At 37.0% G+C, this 17,893-nt stretch overlaps 3 protein-coding genes across 3 annotated transcripts in view; 2 read left to right on the top strand and 1 right to left on the bottom strand.

The window, feature by feature from the left end:
* Positions 1-1,145: 1,145 nt before the first annotated feature.
* LOC112568005 lies at positions 1,146-10,129 on the top strand. Its single transcript, XM_025244988.1, has 6 exons — positions 1,146-1,922; positions 2,553-2,589; positions 3,200-3,301; positions 4,114-4,212; positions 5,279-5,452; positions 5,645-10,129. Exons 1-5 carry the CDS (start codon positions 1,572-1,574, stop codon positions 5,362-5,364), a joined length of 675 nt encoding a protein of 224 aa, XP_025100773.1. The 5' UTR covers positions 1,146-1,571; the 3' UTR covers positions 5,365-5,452; positions 5,645-10,129.
* On the bottom strand, positions 9,890-11,958 carry LOC112568002. The gene is made up of 3 exons (XM_025244984.1): positions 11,773-11,958; positions 10,720-10,754; positions 9,890-10,458 (listed from the first exon to the last, which is right to left on the bottom strand). The coding sequence occupies exons 1-3, from the start codon at positions 11,939-11,941 to the stop codon at positions 9,904-9,906; spliced, it is 759 nt and encodes a 252-aa protein (XP_025100769.1). The 5' UTR covers positions 11,942-11,958; the 3' UTR covers positions 9,890-9,903.
* Positions 11,959-12,646: 688 nt separating this feature from the next.
* Positions 12,647-17,893, top strand: part of LOC112567987 (histone H4 transcription factor-like) — a 52,039-nt gene continuing 46,792 nt past the window's right edge. The window contains 5 exon segments of the mRNA XM_025244955.1: positions 12,647-12,881; positions 14,157-14,421; positions 15,120-15,346; positions 15,993-16,092; positions 16,640-16,792. Coding sequence (XP_025100740.1) covers positions 12,852-12,881; positions 14,157-14,421; positions 15,120-15,346; positions 15,993-16,092; positions 16,640-16,792 — 775 coding nt within the window. The 5' untranslated portion in view covers positions 12,647-12,851.

The raw sequence follows: 17,893 nt of genomic DNA, 5'->3' as shown, positions 1-17,893 counted from the left end.
TCCTACCCTCATATACACCAAACAAGACGCCAAACCTGAGACCGGAGTGGATGGACATCACAGACCTTCATAGCCAGTGGTGAAAGGCAGCAAACAATCTCTGGCCGACAGTTTTGCTTCATCCCTCGCGAAGAAAGCAGTCAAAACAAACAAACAAACAAGCAAAGTATAAGAAGAGGAACCAGAAAGTAGATCACTAAATACAAGAATAACAAGAAGTATGCTTTTACTTAGATGGAATTTAGCATCACAACCTGCATCATCACTTCATCACTATGGGCACTGTGATGACTTGTATGTACTATTTACACGGAATTAATGTCAACCATCATTACAAGGCACTTTTATGAATCGTATAACTTCTTTCACTGAATGAGCGATAGAGAGAATAAGAGAGAGAATGAGAGAGAGGAGAATGTTTGTTTTTGTTGGAGTTTTTGATTGTTGTTTTTTTTTGTTTGTTTGTTTGTTCTTTGTTGTTTGCTTGTTTGTTTGTTTTGTTTTGTTTTTGTCTTTTTTCCTGAGTCCTTATTTCTTTCGTTTGCTACTCTAATGGTGTGCACTGGCCTCTAAGACTGATGTCGACAATACTAGTGATAGTAGTTGTGTAATTATTGGTGTTCACATTTCTAACTTTTGAGCTTATCTTCATGAAACACAAAAAAAGAAAGGAAGAAACAAATAATTCCACCGAGTTCTAACAAACTTAACTCGCAAACTGACACCGCACTTGATTTTCCCTGTCTACAGAAATATCTCGTACATCACTAGACCAGCAACGCGTTTAGTTTCTTTCATACTGTAATGAGGGGGAGTGTCAATGGGGAAACCATCTGCATTCTCGAAATCAAGATGCTGTTAACTTTTGACCTGTGGGTTCCGTTGAAAATTGCGTTATGCCTTTTTCCCTGTATATGAAACATACATATGTCATAAATCCCCATCTTCTTGTGATTACTTTTTGTCTATCATACAATACAAGACTTCAAGAATTTCGAAGCGATCTTCCTTTTTTTTTCGAATATCTGCCTATTGTCTGACAGAAAATCGGGAAAATTTTAACAAGGAAGTCCCGTTACGACGAACCGAAAGTGTAGGCCTGGGGTCGTAACGGGAAATGTGAGGTCATGTGAGTAGGAAGCGATTGTCTTGATGCAGCTTGCCTGCTCTTCACTGTGTCTGTAGCCACAAAATATCTATATATGACCTAAGAAAGGGACTCAATTCAAATGCTGTGGATTTTTCCCTCGGGGGATGTTATACTTACCGGGAACTATCTCTCAACTTAAATTACCGACCGCCAGCTGATATCTACCAGTCGGCGGGACGATAAGGAGGCAGACAAGACTGATGGCTGATGATATCCTGATTTCAGACAGTCCCTGCAGGCCGGCTGTCATAGCAACCGGTGGACAACAACTGCACAATACCAGCCAAGAAAGTGAGGAGAGTGTGTCCTATGCTCAGCCTGTTCCACGTGGTGTACCTCGGAGGTGCACCTTGGATGTCTGCGGACATCTGAGAGGAAATCAGAGCGAGGTCGGCATCGCCAAGAGGGTCAGACCACCATCATGTTGCCCAGCTACCACCGTCATTACTCTCGTTCAAAAACATCGAAGACAGTGCTTCGAATAAACTACTGTTTGATGTTCGTCTGCTTGACTGTGGTCTTTATCTACGTGATGACACTGTTGTATCTACACAAAGTTTTTCGATGGCCGGCGCTGGATAGTTTCAGACAAGCACTGCAGTCAGATGGAACTGAGAGGGACTTTCCTTTCTGTGTTCAAAAGTCGATGTGGACAGATAAAGACCGTTTCTCTTTAGAGAAAGAATTTGAGTACAGGATGAAAAGAGACAGCAAGGGTGAGAGGATGATTTGCTTCAACTCCCTTGACTGGATTCCTGTAGTCATTGAAAAAGTGAGTTACTTGCCTTACTTTTTTTCCTATAAATAATCAAAACTTTAAATATTAATATATGTCTCAACTCTTCCATGAATCAAGTACCACTCGTCCTGCCTTGGTGGATCCCATAGAAACAAGTGTCCATCGTATTTTGTTGTAAAGTTTCGAGTGATTTAAAAGTACCCAAAGAGGTCAACATCTGAGTCAAGTAGGACACCATAGTGCTAATACTTTTTTGTACTCAGGACAGTCCAACTAATGGAAATGCAATTACCATCACAAGTGCGGTATTTCCTTCGGACAAAATGTTTCTTATTCGGTTTTATATATAAATAACATCGTTTCATTATATCGGGATTACCCAAACAAACAAGAAAGAAAGATTTAAATATTTTTAACATTATATGATGCGTTTCGCTGTCTTTAAATAATTGATTTGTGAAATTAATGTTTTGTCAAAAAAATACTTTTGATGTATGAACTTTTGTCGGGATTTTGAATGGCTCGCGGACATCATCTGTATGTTATGTAACCTGAAAATCCTACAGAATAGGAACCCATTTCCTCTTACCATCTCCTGTTGCTATTGTCGCTTTTCTTATCAGCCAAGTCACACATTCTCTCGATTGTTTTATCTGTCTGCAGAGGTCTGAGCAGCTGCTAGCCAGGCTTCCTCGTGATGGTGAGTGACATTTCTTTAGTTAACACTTCTGTGATGTCCTATGGTGGACGAAACCTTTGGAGGTCGGTGTTTCAGTTGCCAGGCTCACATCAAGATTGCTGGATGGCTAACATGGACAGTCAGCTAAAGAAATCACTAGAATTGAAAGAAATTTGTGAAGACGAATCCGAGATTGAGAATGCATGTAAACAAAGCTACTACTGATTGGGGATTGTTAGTTACTCTTTTAAGTTTAAAATAAAATTGACCCACTTGTCTTGTGATATAATGATTATTTCCCTGCAAGAGCTTGCAGTTAAGATTAAAATAAAATTCGACTCACTTGTTAATGTCTAGTGATATGATGATTATTTCCCTACGATAGGTTACAATTAAAGATTACAATTAATAGAACACGGTAGTCCATGTAGATATCTCCAAACTTTTATGAGTTTCGTTCTTCTGTTCGGGATGACAGACGCTGACTCTCATCATTGATAAATATTAAAAGTGTCGTGGCTGTTATTAATATAATGCCAATAATGCTTGATATCAAACTCCAATGCTAAGGTGTGATTATTTCATACAAACTCAAGCATATTGTTAAGAACAGTTTTCATCTACCTTTCAGATGACCAGGTACAGAATCTCACGGATTCTGCTAGAAGACTTTCCAAGAACGATGCAAAGGTCTTTCAGCCAGGTTCGAGTTTAAAACTGTTTGCTGACTCAGGTAATAAGAACACAAATTTATGGTAGTCATCAGTAATGAGCTCGTCAATAATCCACCACGAAGAAAAAAAATATCATGATGATGATGATGATGATGATAATAATAATAACAACACTAATAATACACTACGCTCGCTGTATGTTTTTACTTTCGTTCATCCATTAGCTTGAGCCTACTATAATTGATGATATGATCATAAACGTGTTTATAGTATAGAGTGTGAAGATAATAATGAGGCATTGTCATTATTAAAAGCGATGCTAGAGAGATGAATGAGAATGAGAGAGCGCGTGTGTGTGTGCATGGGTCCCTATCTTGCACAATCATGATGATGACTTGAGGATGAAGGTGTTGTGAAGCCCCATTTCACGAAAATGAAAGACACAAGTTAGAATTTCTTTGATGATATTCTACAAATTTAACAGTGTTTGACCAAAGACTTCAACAGTTTCGTTTTAAATACGTAGCAGTCGACGGTTATTATTCACAGAATTTGTTTCAAAGCGAAAACGAAATAGCCGCCTCAGAAGTCAATTGGAGTATTCAGTAGGTTCCCCAGCACAATAAATAGAATTTTAAAAGTGGAATTTTAGTATTATAGAATGAAATGAAAAACAAAAATACACAGTAAGGAGAAAATAGCGCTGCATTGTTCCTCCTCAGCCCTCTTTGAAATCAGGTTCCATTCCTGGCAGTTGGGTTAAGGGTCATTATTTTTCTGGAATGACTACAACAGGAGCTCCTTGCTTATAAAATAATGATCCCATAACCTGCACATATATTTTAACGAAGATTCCAATTTGTGTTTCTAGAAAGTTCTTCGATTTCGTCGTCTGGTCAAGACTCTTTTCCGACTCGGCTGTTGCATCCCATGGTGTATCTCTGTGCCAGGGACAACAATCAGCAAACAGGTAAACAGCTATGAAGAATTTTATTTTAAGTTTAGCAGTTCGTTACAAAAGACCATTGGGAGCGAAAGTAAATAAGTTACAGATAGATTTCATTGACTTATTAATTGCAGTTATTTATTTATAGCTGATAAGTTTTTCAAACTGACTTCTCTTGACAGCTGTAGCATATTTCAAAAATTGTATGAGACGGAAATAAGAATAAGTTTATTCTGGATATTTTTGACTCTAATCAGTTACACCAAGAAGTTCCGTTACTATTATAGCCTTTGTTATAGCCACTTCCTTGCTGAGGAAGTGTCATTAACCACAGGAGAGAATCTTATATCCGGATATTTATGTACATATATATTTACTATCACATTAGTTCCTGTGTATAACGTAAGCTGATCGAGTGCCTGAGGCGACTCAAGTGGAGAATAGTGTCGACTATATTTAGTAAATGTTTATATACTAGCGCCATGTCAACATTCGTAGGGTCTTCCCCGATTTTCTCCTAAACTTTATTTACTTCACCAAACAGGAAATATTTGCACTACAGTCTTATAAAGTCGCGGAACTTCGTGATGATTGAAAGGCGGTCTTTTTGTTAAACATAATGCCAAACTTGAGTGTGGGGTGGTACTGGGGATTTAGGTCATAGATTTCCCTGAGAAACCTCATATATAACTTATAGTGTAAAAGTGTAATTGCTCGCTGTAAAGGTACTTTGACATAACTTATGGAATAATTAATTACCGTTATGTCTAATAAAATATCAATTTTGCATTGTATATTATTAAAATTCTCATACTACTTGTTATAATATTCTATCATCGTCCTGCGCAAACATCTTGTATGAACTCGCATCCATTTAGCCTGCCAATAGAATGAGATATAAGCTTCGAGCGCATGTATATGCCGCGGCTCATCCACCCTGGTGATGGAATCATAAAGAGCTGTATTATCTCGATCTTGGGCATTATCAAATATAATGTAAGCGTATGTCTTTACAATGTTTCCTCTATCAACATTCATAAAAGACTACTCGATGGTATCAGCACTAACATCATTTTGTTGAAACTTCCAGCCTCTACTTTTGTCAAGTGGACTGCTCCTGATGGGGAAACGACTTACCTGAAGTCTGTGCAGCTGAATGGGAGAGAGATGCGTTAAGAGTCACGCGATCTGGTTACTATTTTGTCAACAGTCACCTGGAGTTCAATACATCGATCACTCATGAGCCAACACACTACCTTCGCAGGTAAGATAAGCATCCGAGCGTACGTAACACCTGACATAGTCAAGATTTCTACACCTGAAAACGAGGTGTAGAACACAAAGTATTCAGCACTAATTATGATGAAAAAAAAATTGATGTTTCAGATAAAGGATATTCCTTTTTTTAAAAAAATCTAGGCATGTATGTAAAACATGGACTATTACTTTTTTTCAGGGTCAGGAGAGGTACTCAACAAAACCCTAGTGAGGTCCAGTGTGCTCAGCAAAATCTGGGTCCATGTCTCTAGTGCAGGGTGTATTTGAGCTAGTTGAAAATGACACACTCAGTGTGGGCACTCACAGCTCAGTCCACCTCATGCCTAGCACATGCATCAGTCTCTTCCTTATTTGACAGCAAGACTATTTTTAACATCTGGTTTTAAAGCAAACAATTATAAGTGTTTTCTTCTTCTTTGTGTCATGGAATTAAAATCTGAAATGTTTATTCTCTAACAGTCATAAAATCTACTATCCTTCTAAACTCATTAACCTATTGTTCCTTGCCTAAAGTGTTCTATGAGCATAACTTTTATGTCAGTACACAAACAGTTATAAAAAGCCATTATAAGATATATATAGTATCACTACCGTCCATTTGTTTTGGTACTACCTCTGATGGTGTATATTTTCTTTCCAACCGCCTAATATTCATGTCAACCTTACTATATAGATACATCATTATCACCATGAGATTTCTGCAAGTATTCCCTAAATAAATACAGATGTTCCCCTTTCATCACATTTTTCTTAACATATGAACTTTTCCGTTTTTGTCTCTTCGGTTTTATGTTGCCACTATAAAGGTTCATATTTCTTTCACACTGCCATCAATACCATTATAATAATAACCTAACAAACCTGATCATGTCACCTTTAGTACCCTTCTACATAACATTTCCAGGTCTTTTTCTGGAACAGATATTATTATTGCTAAACGGCCACTAATTTATTCAAGTAGTGATGCACACCAGGCAAGAATATCACAGTCTTGAAACACTTATGTGATATTATTGTTTACATTTTCATAGTACATCTAGAAGCAATGGTTGTAAAAAGCAAGTTTTGCTGCTTGCGTTTTGTGTAAAATCACTTTTTCCTTGCATTTTTTTTTAGTGAAATTCAGAGGAACCAATTTTTTGCATGTTTAAGACCATGTGTCAGACAGTTGCAAGCACATCTTACCTATTCTGCTTACTCACAAAGCCTTGACTGAGAGAATAAAGGTGTTTGTATTCTGACAAGTTTATACATAGACAACCATTTTATACATATGTATATAATACATATTTATTTATAACATTTTTATTCACATAGTTTTAAATGTTATATTTACTATACTTTGATTGCCAGTTCAATTTTTAATAACCTTTATATTAATTTTTAATATGATGCACACATTTCATGGATTTTGACTATTTTATTGATACAATTGTTCAAAAGTTGCATAATAAAACAGTGTAAAAAGAGTGCTAGATTATGTGTGCTCGTTATGATTCTGTATCCAGAAACTTGTCAGGTCTGCATGTGTGCAAGCGTGTGTGTGTGTGTGTGCATTCGTTTATTTGTGCATGAGTAATGTTAATGTTTGCTTGTGTATAAGTTGTTGCAGATTGGAAATATCTGCCGACTTACATAAAATACGCACCAAATAGCTTCAAGAACTCTCTGGATAATAGTTCAAGATGTAAAAATTAAACCAACTATTTTTTTTTTTCATTCACAATTTGACCATTTCCCAAACTCAGAAAATATCCACACAAAAAACATTCACACAAGAAAAACTCTGGAAATGACATATTAAATGACCCATCTTAATTAACACCAATAACATAAACAAAATGTTAGTCACTGAAACTTTGACACGAAATCATTATTTTCATTCCAAACGTTTGCATATGTAGCATCACTACTAAACAGACTTCTTAGTCCTGTTTGCCCCCACTGGAGCATAGGACTGCAAACAAATCAATAAACAGAACCCAAAGAAATAACAGATCAATAAAAACAATTCGAAGTTGCACAGTAGTTGACATGATCGTTGGTAGAATATGGAGGAAATAATGTCGTGTTTAACATTTGTTTTTCTCTGTACCTCCCAGATGTTTGTCTGTTGAAAGAAAATAAGACTTTTAAACTAAATGCAGAACAAATTAAATGTATTTTACTTTTCTTGTTTTACCTCTCCCCTCACCAGGCAGTCACATTGTGTTTTTTTTGTTTGTTTTTTGTTTGTTTTTTTAATATAAAGTCGTGAAATTATATATTTTCAGATAAACTCATAAAATTCATATAATCAGCCAAGCTTATTATAAATTTCTGCAATTTCATATTAACAAGTGCGCTAAATTCCTCAATCTTGTATTTCCTATTTAACTGCAGAATAAAAATTCTTAAGTCTGGCTGTTTCTTCTCTATTTTACATTTATAGATAAAAAACTTTGCTTCTAGTAGTATATTCTCTAATGTCTTATCTATTGGACAGTTTGCTTCATATCCAAATAGTATTACAGATTGGTTAAGTGCTAATTTATTATTTTTAGAGCATTTTTCCCTTATTGCCTTTCCTAGGCTTGTCCAAAATAGTTTGGTTGCCTTACAGCGCCAAAATAGATGTTCAATTGTCTCCCTTTCGTTGCCCCAGAAAGTGCATTTATTATTAACTTCTATCCCCATATATTCTGCCAGGGAGTTTGTACCTAGAATTCTGTGTGTAATTCTGCACTGAAACCATCTCAGTTTAATAGATTTTATGAGCAAATAAGCTGAAAATGTTGATAGAGCATTATCTGATGAATTATGTGCAATTGCACAAATTTTCAGTTCGCACCACCCACCTTGCCACTGGCTGATTCTTTGGCCAGTGCTTTGGTCTTTTCTAACGAAGCCAAAAGATGGCCATCAATTTTCAGGTCGGATATTGTTGATTTGGTCCAAGGTGTGCACAAGATTGCATGATTCAGGAATGTTGTGCCGGATGATGAGCGGAAGGCACAATCTGAGCTCGCACACATGAACACCTTGCTGTTCATGGCTCCTGTCCCCATCAGCTCTTTTCCCTTGTGGCAGTACACAATGTGATTCCTCAGGTGACTTAGCATGCGAGCACTGTAGTTACAGTGACAACACTTGATGGCGGTATTTTCCTTTGCTTGAATTCTTGGTTTTGGAAAGGATACTTTCATTGGAATAATCTCCTCTTCCTCAGCATCTACTGGCTCTTGCTTGATGACAACCTGATCGAAACCTCCTGTTTCAGCAGATATTTCTGGATTAGCGTTCCCTTGGGAGGTACCCTGTATGCTACCTTCTGCATCCAAACCACTGCAGGAAAGCTTCTCGTCTTATGTCAGAGGACTCTTTGCGAGAAATGCTGAGCTGTTTCTCTTCCTCCAATGCAGTTTCTCCTTCCTGCTCACCAGCCTCTTCCAATCTGCCTTCCTCGTGTTTGTCTCCCGCACTCATTTTCTTCTGGAACTGCTTACACTTTTCCCCCCTTCTTTTCCACTTGAGGATGATTGTGCAGGGGAAGAGCTATCCTCTGCTTTGATTAATGCCACATACCTAGGAGCCTTGCCAATGTGCTCGCGGTCTGAATGATCGTTCACCTCACTCTGACTTTCGCTGGTGAACGGGCAGTAGCCACAGTTCCAGTACAGGTTGAATCGCATTGGCTGCATGCTGCTAGCAGAAGATGGTGAAGGGCTTGGTGATGACATGGTGCTGGACAAAATGCTTTGACTGGTTGAGCCCAGTATACCGGAACCTGTTTCATCAGGCTGAGGGGAACCTGCTGAGAAGACCTGGGTGATGACTGGCCCGCTTATCACAGCAGGTGAGGCAACATGCGTGGTCTGTACAATAACAGCTGGTGTGAAAGAGACTGGATTAGATGCTATACTACTCTGCACTGTTTCCTCCGTACTCTCACTTGTGTTATCTACCTCCATGTCAAAAATATCATAGTCTGAGGTTAAACTGCCCACAAGTTTCATGTCTGTGTTGGTAGACTGTCCCTTGATCTGAGAATCATCCAGCTTCCTCAGCTTGGCTGGATTTTCTTTCTCATGGCTTCCACCATTATTTCCTTTCTCTGTGCCATCTTTTCTCTTTGGTCGATTGTCGAGCCGTGTTGTGTTGGGATTTTGGACACGCAAGTAATCTGAGAGTAGAGTGCAGTACTGCATCAATGATGCCATTTCCTGAAACTCTGGGTGGGTATGGAAGGAATGCTGTATGACATCAGCCCTTGAGAAAGACTGATACCGACAATACTTGCAATGAAAGCGATGATCCATGATGTGGGTTATTAGCTGGTTCTTGTTAGATGTAGAAAATGAACAAAAGTTGCACCAGTAACATTTAATATCAACCAAAGCCATAAGCCGTCCCTCTCGACTTAATAGCTGGGTGTTTGCGGATACCCCACAAACCATTTCATGCTCTTGCACATGAAAGTATCTCCTCTGATTCTTTGCTGCCAATTTTCGTCTCCATCACTGCCGATGTAAAATGTGACTTATCTTTCTCAACCATGTGACACCGCAATGTTGGAGTCCTTGGTCTCAGAATTCTGCCCATAGGAATACCATCATCACGTTCTCGGACGCTTCCTGATGGCAACACTCTTCCTCTTTGTCCAAGCCCTGTGGAAAATGCTGCTGTCTGACCAATGCCAGGAAATGCTTCTGTCTTTCGCGCCATTTCAGCTGGAAGCCTACCTCTCCGATTTGGTTTAAACCCAATGGCATCATTCTGTGACAACAGGTCTTCATTCTTTTTTAGCAGCTTTTCCACAACATCCTGTACATTTTGAACAGTGGCATTTTGATCTGCAGACTTATTTCCAAAAATTTCTCTTATTTCTGCCCGAAAAGTGCCAGACCAGAGGTCCTCTACTGTCTGTGAATGTGCATTTTGAAGTGAAGTAACGTTGCAAATTCTTGGTTCCCCTATCTGCTCATGGCCATTGTCAACTGGTTCTGTCTTCACCTGCAGCAAAGGAGGCAAAGCCATAGTCAGATTTATAAACACAGTTGCTAATACTGAATATTTTTGTCTCTGCAGACTTTACAAATTACTTTACAGATGCCAAGAAAATTATTATACAAAAACAATAGTTCTTTTTTTATCTTTTACTTGATTAAAAATTGTCTGTATGAAAATAAACTTTCACACTTCAGTTAGGTTTTATTAAATATATTTATGCATAGATGATATTTCTTGTGACCTCGACATCTAGGTCAGTCTCACCTCTACTGCTGGTATCAGGCCTGGCTGATCTTTATCTGAAATAATTGACAGTAAGCATTTTACACAAGGTATTTATAAATCCCTGTTACACAGTATGTCTGTGAAAAAACTAAATAGGCAATAATTCTGGTATATTTATTACAAACAACACAACTACAAATTTTCTCTAGACTTCACACAAGTAAAAATTAATAATCAAACCACTTGATCTTGCACATACTGACCAAATATTGTCTATTAATATGGATGCAAGTCTACAGTTTTAGCTGACTTTCAATTAACTACTATCCAGTTTAAAGGAGACAATAATTTACATGTGCTCCAGATCAGCTCAGTTTGCATATGCAATCATACCTTCCATGTGAAATTTTAACTTCTTAACATCCAAAAAGGTTTCAAAATAGCAGATGATAATACTATAACTTTTTTAAAAAAATCCAACAAGAAGCTAAAATCGTGGATATGAGCTAAGAGCAAACGATCACTACAAGTGCTCCTTTATGAAAGGAAAATGAATACCAGGGGATCGATTGAAAAATTAAAAGAAATGTAAATGTTTTTATCTTAGATTCTTAATAAGAACTCTTTTTTACGTCTGGAACACATGCATACAATAAAAAAAAAAACCTCTACTGGTATGCTCTTAAACAGGGTTAGACAGACGAGGCATCTGCCTAGGGCCCTGAATAGTCATCAGGATCCCTGTCAGGGTTCCCAGGGATCAGGGATGGTGCCAAGTATGGACCTTTCATGCATTCGTAAGGACCTAAGTGACAGTCATCAATGCTTAAGTTTTTCTCTTGTATGGTCGGAAAGATGTATTATTTATGAATCTGTGGTCCTCTCTATTAAAATCTCAACTTTTTAAATTAAATAATTCTTTGCTATTTACTGATCTTTAAGCTATTGGCTTTACCGTAAATTAGACTATAGGCTTAATAAAGTGTGGAAAAAAAACGCAAAATGTTATGCACGCTTTAATTTAATGTGTTTTTTAAAGTACCCACATCGTTAACTAAATGAATCGCTTAAGATAAATAATTGTCAACTTACTGGACACACTTGCAGAGATGGTCGGTGCCGTCTGATTTTGAGCAGGTTTTGGATGTTCTTGATTACAAAAGTAATCAGTTACACAAAAGCGTGCATCTTTCAGAAATACTTTTATTCCCCTTTTGTGTCTTTCGGTAACCATGTGCTTCTTCAGAACACTTTCGCCCATTGACGAAAGATTCAACGATATTTTGCAGGCAGCACATCGTGCCAAATGTTTATCGCTCGAGTCTCTTATTAACCAATCTTTATACTTGTCTTCCTTTAGCCAGTTCTCCTGAAAAGAGCACTTTCCCGGCATCTTTCAAATTGTTAAGCAGACAAAGAAATGTGGTCGACACAACGAGAGTGAACTCGCGAAAGGCCGAACGGAAGTTCCCGTCGCGAGCGAGACTGGGTAGTCATGTGATTAAAATTGCAATGCGGCGAAAAAGTCGACTCCGAAAATAAATTTGTGGTAATATTTTATCGATATAAGGACTTGTAAGGGTCACAGAGAAAATGTAAGGACCTGTGTGAGAATTTGTAAGGACCACATGGCAAATATAATTGGTGTTTGGCCTTACGGCGCAAAAAACGTCAGAAGATCAGCGTGCCCGAGACTGAACTCAGGGCAGACCTTCCTGGTAAGGGCATAACCGTTGCGACCGGACCGCTCTCTGTATATGCAAGCCAATGTAACATTACACATAGTGCTGTACATGGCATCTCATGGTCATCCTAGTTGAAGCATCGTGCTCACATTTATCGACTCTCAACTGCAAGTTGTTTTTTTGTTTTTTTTTTTTTGCTGCGCAATGAGCATTCTTCTGAATGGATACCTGCGCATTACAAATAGACATCCTCATCATCAAGTAGTTGACATCTTCATCATCGCCATGTCAATGTATATGTCAGCACGTAAAGCCGTAGCCAGATTCTTGAAGACTGTTATTTTTATTTATCCTTTATAATTATGGATCCAAGTAATACTAAGCATTTCAAACGCTGTGCATGTTAAAAGAAATAAAGTATCTCGATTGTGTGGGGAGGCTGTCGATGAATAACTCTGAACCCAAAACTTTGAACCGGAAGTAAAAATGTTTATTTCCGTTTCTGCTACTTTCGAGGTCAGTTGAGCCGCGGATTGTACATTATCGACTATTTATTGCTGTAAGTTAGAAGTATCCAAATATTTCTTCTAGATCGTGATAATAGTTAATATTTTAAACATGTACACAATTTGAATTCCAGCCCATTTACTATGCTACTGTGTTGAACTGTTCCCGTCTTATTCAAAGTTCTGTTTTTCTCTTCTATTATTACTTTGGATTAGTTGATGTCCACGAGTAGAATAATACAGCTCTAAACTCAGATTTACGGACTTCATCGAAATCAGTGCTCAGATCTTCTTAACGTTCGCCTCCCCACACTTACTTTGATTTAAAAATAACAACTGTTAATTGTATTTATATTCGAATCATAAGCTGCAACAGTGAGAACTAAGTTGTGCAACGCGCATTATTCGAAATCGAAATCGAAATTGAAAAATTATGTTCTGAAAGGATATGCCACAGCTAGTGATTTGTGATGATTGGAAAATAAAACGTCACCTCCATCAGACGAGTTTAACAGCTCTAGCTATTGTTTGTGTATGTGTTATCGTTTATGACCGTTATTTAGGCAGTTTTAGCCCGATTCTCAGCTTGCACAAAGGCAGTTTAGTAGATAGTACCACTTGCTCACTCTGTCCTACACTTTGGAGTCAGGAGAAGCTGATTAGGAGGCTAATGCTTGTACAGAAACAGACCTGATACATAGCGAAATAGACCGATCTTCCTCAAATTACCTCTCATTTAACTTAAGAGGGTTTTCTTCAATCAACTTATCTTTATATCTGTATATAACTAGATATATCATCACATTCTGTTTAATAATTACAACAAGATTTATACGTTTGTAATAAAACTTTTCTGCACTTTACTGAAAGTGTTATACACTGAGCATATTCATTATGATGAAAAGATGGGACATTTAACAGGTCATGAATAAATGGCCTAGGCTCTAAAAATATGGTTACTGACAGTACTATGTCTAGTAATGGAAATAATGTGCTTGAACTAAACTGTGCATTGTGGATACAAATGTTAAGCCTTGACCTCTGACTACCATGTAGATGTAATTTATTTTATTGTAGCACAGTAATTACATCATGTAAGGAGACATTACTAGCGTATACTTATCTATTATGGGGTTATAAGATATGAAAAGGAAATATCTGTATAGTTGTATTGTTGGCTGTTTACATTTATAAATTGATTATATTAGTTTTCAGTCTTTTTTGGGTATGTACACTCATCTCTGTTTTAAAGTCTCATTTGTTATTCTATTTTTCTTATCTTCAGAAGTTATATCTTTCAAAAAAGACATTCTCTTCAGTCCCAGCAATGTCTGAGGCAGAGACAAATCAATCTCAAGAAAGTGAAGGAGGCAACATGCTGAAAATCAAATGCAAACCACCCCCAGTGATTAAAGAAAGCGAGTTCCGCTATCAGTGTGAATGGGACACTTGTGACCAGATTGAGACTGATATGTCAGCATTCATCAAGCACGTTGGTACCCATGTAGTGAAGTATCATCAACAGACTCTGCATGCAGATTTGGGTACAGGTATAAATAATTGTGCTGTGCACTTTTGAACAACAACAACAAAAAGAAAACAGAAGTTTGGTATTTAAAACAAAAAGCTTGTGTGTCTACAGCACTGTCATTTAGTTCTAAGTCACATGCTTACAAAAGATCAGTAACAGAGTCGCAGTGCATTAACTTGGCAGAATGGTGATAGCTTTGCTTCTCTGGGCTAAGCAGAAAAAAATAAACAATGCTGGTTCAAAAATGCACACTGACACAGGTACTTGATTTCACATTCACACACCTGCATGCACACAAAATGTAGGATGTGCGGTGCACTTTCAGCTGTCTGGTATTCGTTGTGTTCACTGTACTTTGAGAAATGATCTTTGGTTAATCGGGCAATTTTCTTAATGTCCTTCACCATTAAGCACTTTGTGCTAATTACCATGAGGAATTCTAAACTGGACAGCTGGTTGTAAGATTTAAATCACAGATTGGTTTTGGAATCGATAGAGATAAATGCTTGTTTCTTTAATTAATTAAGGATCATAAATGTCAGCTTAAAAAATTTCTGGGCAAGTCCTCACTTTGAGCAGGCATTGAAGTAGGAAAATAATATTGATAATAGATGTGATAAGGATTTTAGAACCTTTGATAGTTTAATTGAAGATGTCATATACAAAGATGAATTTTATGTTTGTTATATTAAACAGCACCATTACATTTTATTTCAGGTATATGTTACACTTGTGGCTGGCGAGCTTGCGGCACCCAAATTATTGGCTCTGAAATAGATTTTAACCGACACATATATTTCCATGTGTTCCACGTCCGAATCAAGTACGTTGGCACTCACCTCAGCAACACCCTTCGTCTGAATACTTGTCAGATTGGAACACAGAGCCGCAACTGGATACCAGAACTACCAGAAAATTTAGAATGTTCTTGGCAAGATTGTGGTGTGAGTGTCTTAGTTAATTATCTTGTTTAGTGTTACAGTTTTAAAACATTTATGTCTTTGTAATTTTCTTTTTTTTTTTTTTTCATTGAAATACCTACAGGGTCAGAGTGACAATTACAGTAGACAGTATGAAAGGCATAAGGTGATGAATGACAAATGAGTAACAAGACAAACTGTTCACAGAAAAACAGAAAGGTTGTTTTATGGCCCAGTAGATTTTTCTATTTTTAATCAGAAGTATTTGTATTTTATGATGATCTGTTTGTCTTGCAGTTGGAATTGCTACATAGCGTTTGCTGTTGTTTACAAATTGTTTTTTTTTTTTTTTCATAGGAACCAGTTTCTTTTTATTTTTGTGCCATTCTAAAATATTTCTTGATCTAGGTCTTTATGTGCTTTACTAAGTCTGCAAGAGTGATGTTGCAATGTGATGCATCTCTATCACTGTATTTTGCTATCCGGTCTATGCTCCTTGTTGCCATTATGGGTGTTATTTAATAAAGGGGTAGCTTTTCATGTGGTTGGTCCTTAGTGTTTGCTTTATTTCATATACAATAATATTATCAATTGCAGGGTCTTTTTTCCCATTGTAGGAAAATTTTCTTTCGCTCTTCAAGATATATGTGAGTAGAATTTTCTGTTCCAGATTATCTATGACAATCCATATTTGTTCTATTGCCATGTCAGTCTTCATGCTCAGGTCTACTCTGAAGGAAGAGATGTGCCCTGCAAATGTTTATGGGCAGGTGAGAAGGAAAAATCAAATGTAAACTGAGCTAAATTTGTACATGACATGTTGATTAAAGCATGGTTACATCCTGTCCTAGGCAACAGCACCTTTTCTAAATATTTCCAACTGGCTTTTCAGTCACAGCATCAAAACTGCCAACTTGCAGCACACTTTACCCCATTCTAGAAAAGTTCTGCTTTTTACTGTGATGTAAGTCAACAGACTCTATAAATAATACTTAGTCTGTTTCCACAATGTCCTGTGATACATTTATGTTGACTGTGCAAATCATATGTAAACGTATGCATGCTTCCATTATATATCATCATCATGAAGTTCTAATACAAAAGCATTAAACCACAATTGTTATTTTGTAAAAGTTACTTGGAGTTAGTTTAGTTTATTCCTTGTTACTCTTTGAGGAGCTTAGGGCTGCATAGTGTATTGGGGGTTGTTACATAATGTTCTACAAGTAGTGCACGTGTATCAAAAAGTTTTTCTCTTTGTGACAACCTAAAACGTCTTGATAAATATTCAGCGGTGTTATGTGGTCTCCTTTTCAGATTGTGATGCAGTTGTGCGCAGCAGGCACAGGCTGAAGGAGCATCTACGCAGTCATACTCAGGAGAAAGTGATTGCCTGTCCCACTTGTGGAAGTCTTTTTTGCAGTCGAACAAAGCTTGTAGATCACTTCCTTCGCCAGACGCACTCAGACTGTGAGTATCACTTTTTTTTGTGTGTGTGTGCTAGTGTTAATGATCTTTTGAGGTAGAGGATGTGCATTAACATAGGATACTAGGGTCTTATGAATGAAGCATCACTTCATTTTATATCAAACAGCAGGTTCAGATTGTGACCAAAACTTATTTTCTCTGACTCTTTAATGTTGACAGTTTTTCTCCCAAACAAAATCAAAGAAAATTTTGTGCAAGCAATTGTTTTTATGGCTTTAAGGAAAAATGGTTTATTAGGACTTTAAATTTCATAATTGTCAATTCTTTTCTTTCTCCATGTTCGATATTCTTATTTCAGTTTCATCTTTTATACATATTTTAATTAACCTTTTCCTTTCTTTATGGGTAATTGTTTCTAGTGGGACTGGTAGTGTTAACACACATTATTAATCTTAAACCATGTTCCTCATTATGAATATAGGAAGAAAAAAACATGGGAGGGGAAGTCGTGTAAAGAGATGGTAAAAACTTTGTTCTCTGCAGAGAACAAAGTCTTTTACGTTATTATTATTTTCCAATTGTTTTTGTTTTTAAGGTGGCAGTTTTAGAAAAAAAGAACAAATGAATGCACAAACACAAAGAAATTTACTGGAGATTGTTACAATTTGTAATGATTGTGTTACAAGGAAAGAAACCACAAAATGTTTTTACTTTGCAAAAATGCTGCACGTAAGATTAACATGAGCATTTGTGTAAATCAAAGATGCATTTGTGGTACCCGTTGATCATGCTCTGCTCTAAGATATATATATGATACAAATGAGGCATAAGTATTATATGTAGGAAGGTAGAGAAAAAAATAAAACAGCAAGAGAGTGTGACAAGCAGATTCGGCTGGATTTTTAACATCTCCCTCTCGCTCTTAAAGTTGCATTTTACTCCTTTTGCAGTATATATTTTGCCATGCACTCTTAGGTTCATGCACAAATTATTTTGAATGAGTATTTCAGTAATTTTTTTTTTTTACACACGTGGTTAAAGTGGTTCCTGTCTGTAGAATGTAAACATCTTGCGAGAATCTTCAACTCCCTTTAATCAAACCTTTTAGAAATAAATCTCCAGAAGACATGCAGTTATAATACA

Source organism: Pomacea canaliculata, linkage group LG7 (assembly GCF_003073045.1).
Source record: "Pomacea canaliculata isolate SZHN2017 linkage group LG7, ASM307304v1, whole genome shotgun sequence".
NCBI lineage: Eukaryota > Metazoa > Mollusca > Gastropoda > Architaenioglossa > Ampullariidae > Pomacea > Pomacea canaliculata.
This window is presented reverse-complemented; position numbering and strand designations above follow the sequence as displayed.

Bases quoted from the DNA above. Each gene is read 5' to 3' on its own strand.
- LOC112568002 (XM_025244984.1), bottom strand. From the start codon at position 11,941: ATGGGCGAAAGTGTTCTGAAGAAGCACATGGTTACCGAAAGACACAAA. The intron at 10,755-11,772 runs GTAAGTTGACAA...CAATTATTTCAG, and splicing joins CATCTCTGCAAGTGTGTCCA to ATAAAGATCAGCCAGGCCTG. The intron at 10,459-10,719 runs GTGAGACTGACC...CCTTTGCTGCAG, and splicing joins GCCTGATACCAGCAGTAGAG to GTGAAGACAGAACCAGTTGA.
- LOC112568005 (XM_025244988.1), top strand. From the start codon at position 1,572: ATGTTGCCCAGCTACCACCGTCATTACTCTCGTTCAAAAACATCGAAG. The intron at 2,590-3,199 runs GTGAGTGACATT...TCTACCTTTCAG, and splicing joins AGCCAGGCTTCCTCGTGATG to ATGACCAGGTACAGAATCTC. The intron at 4,213-5,278 runs GTAAACAGCTAT...TGAAACTTCCAG, and splicing joins GGACAACAATCAGCAAACAG to CCTCTACTTTTGTCAAGTGG.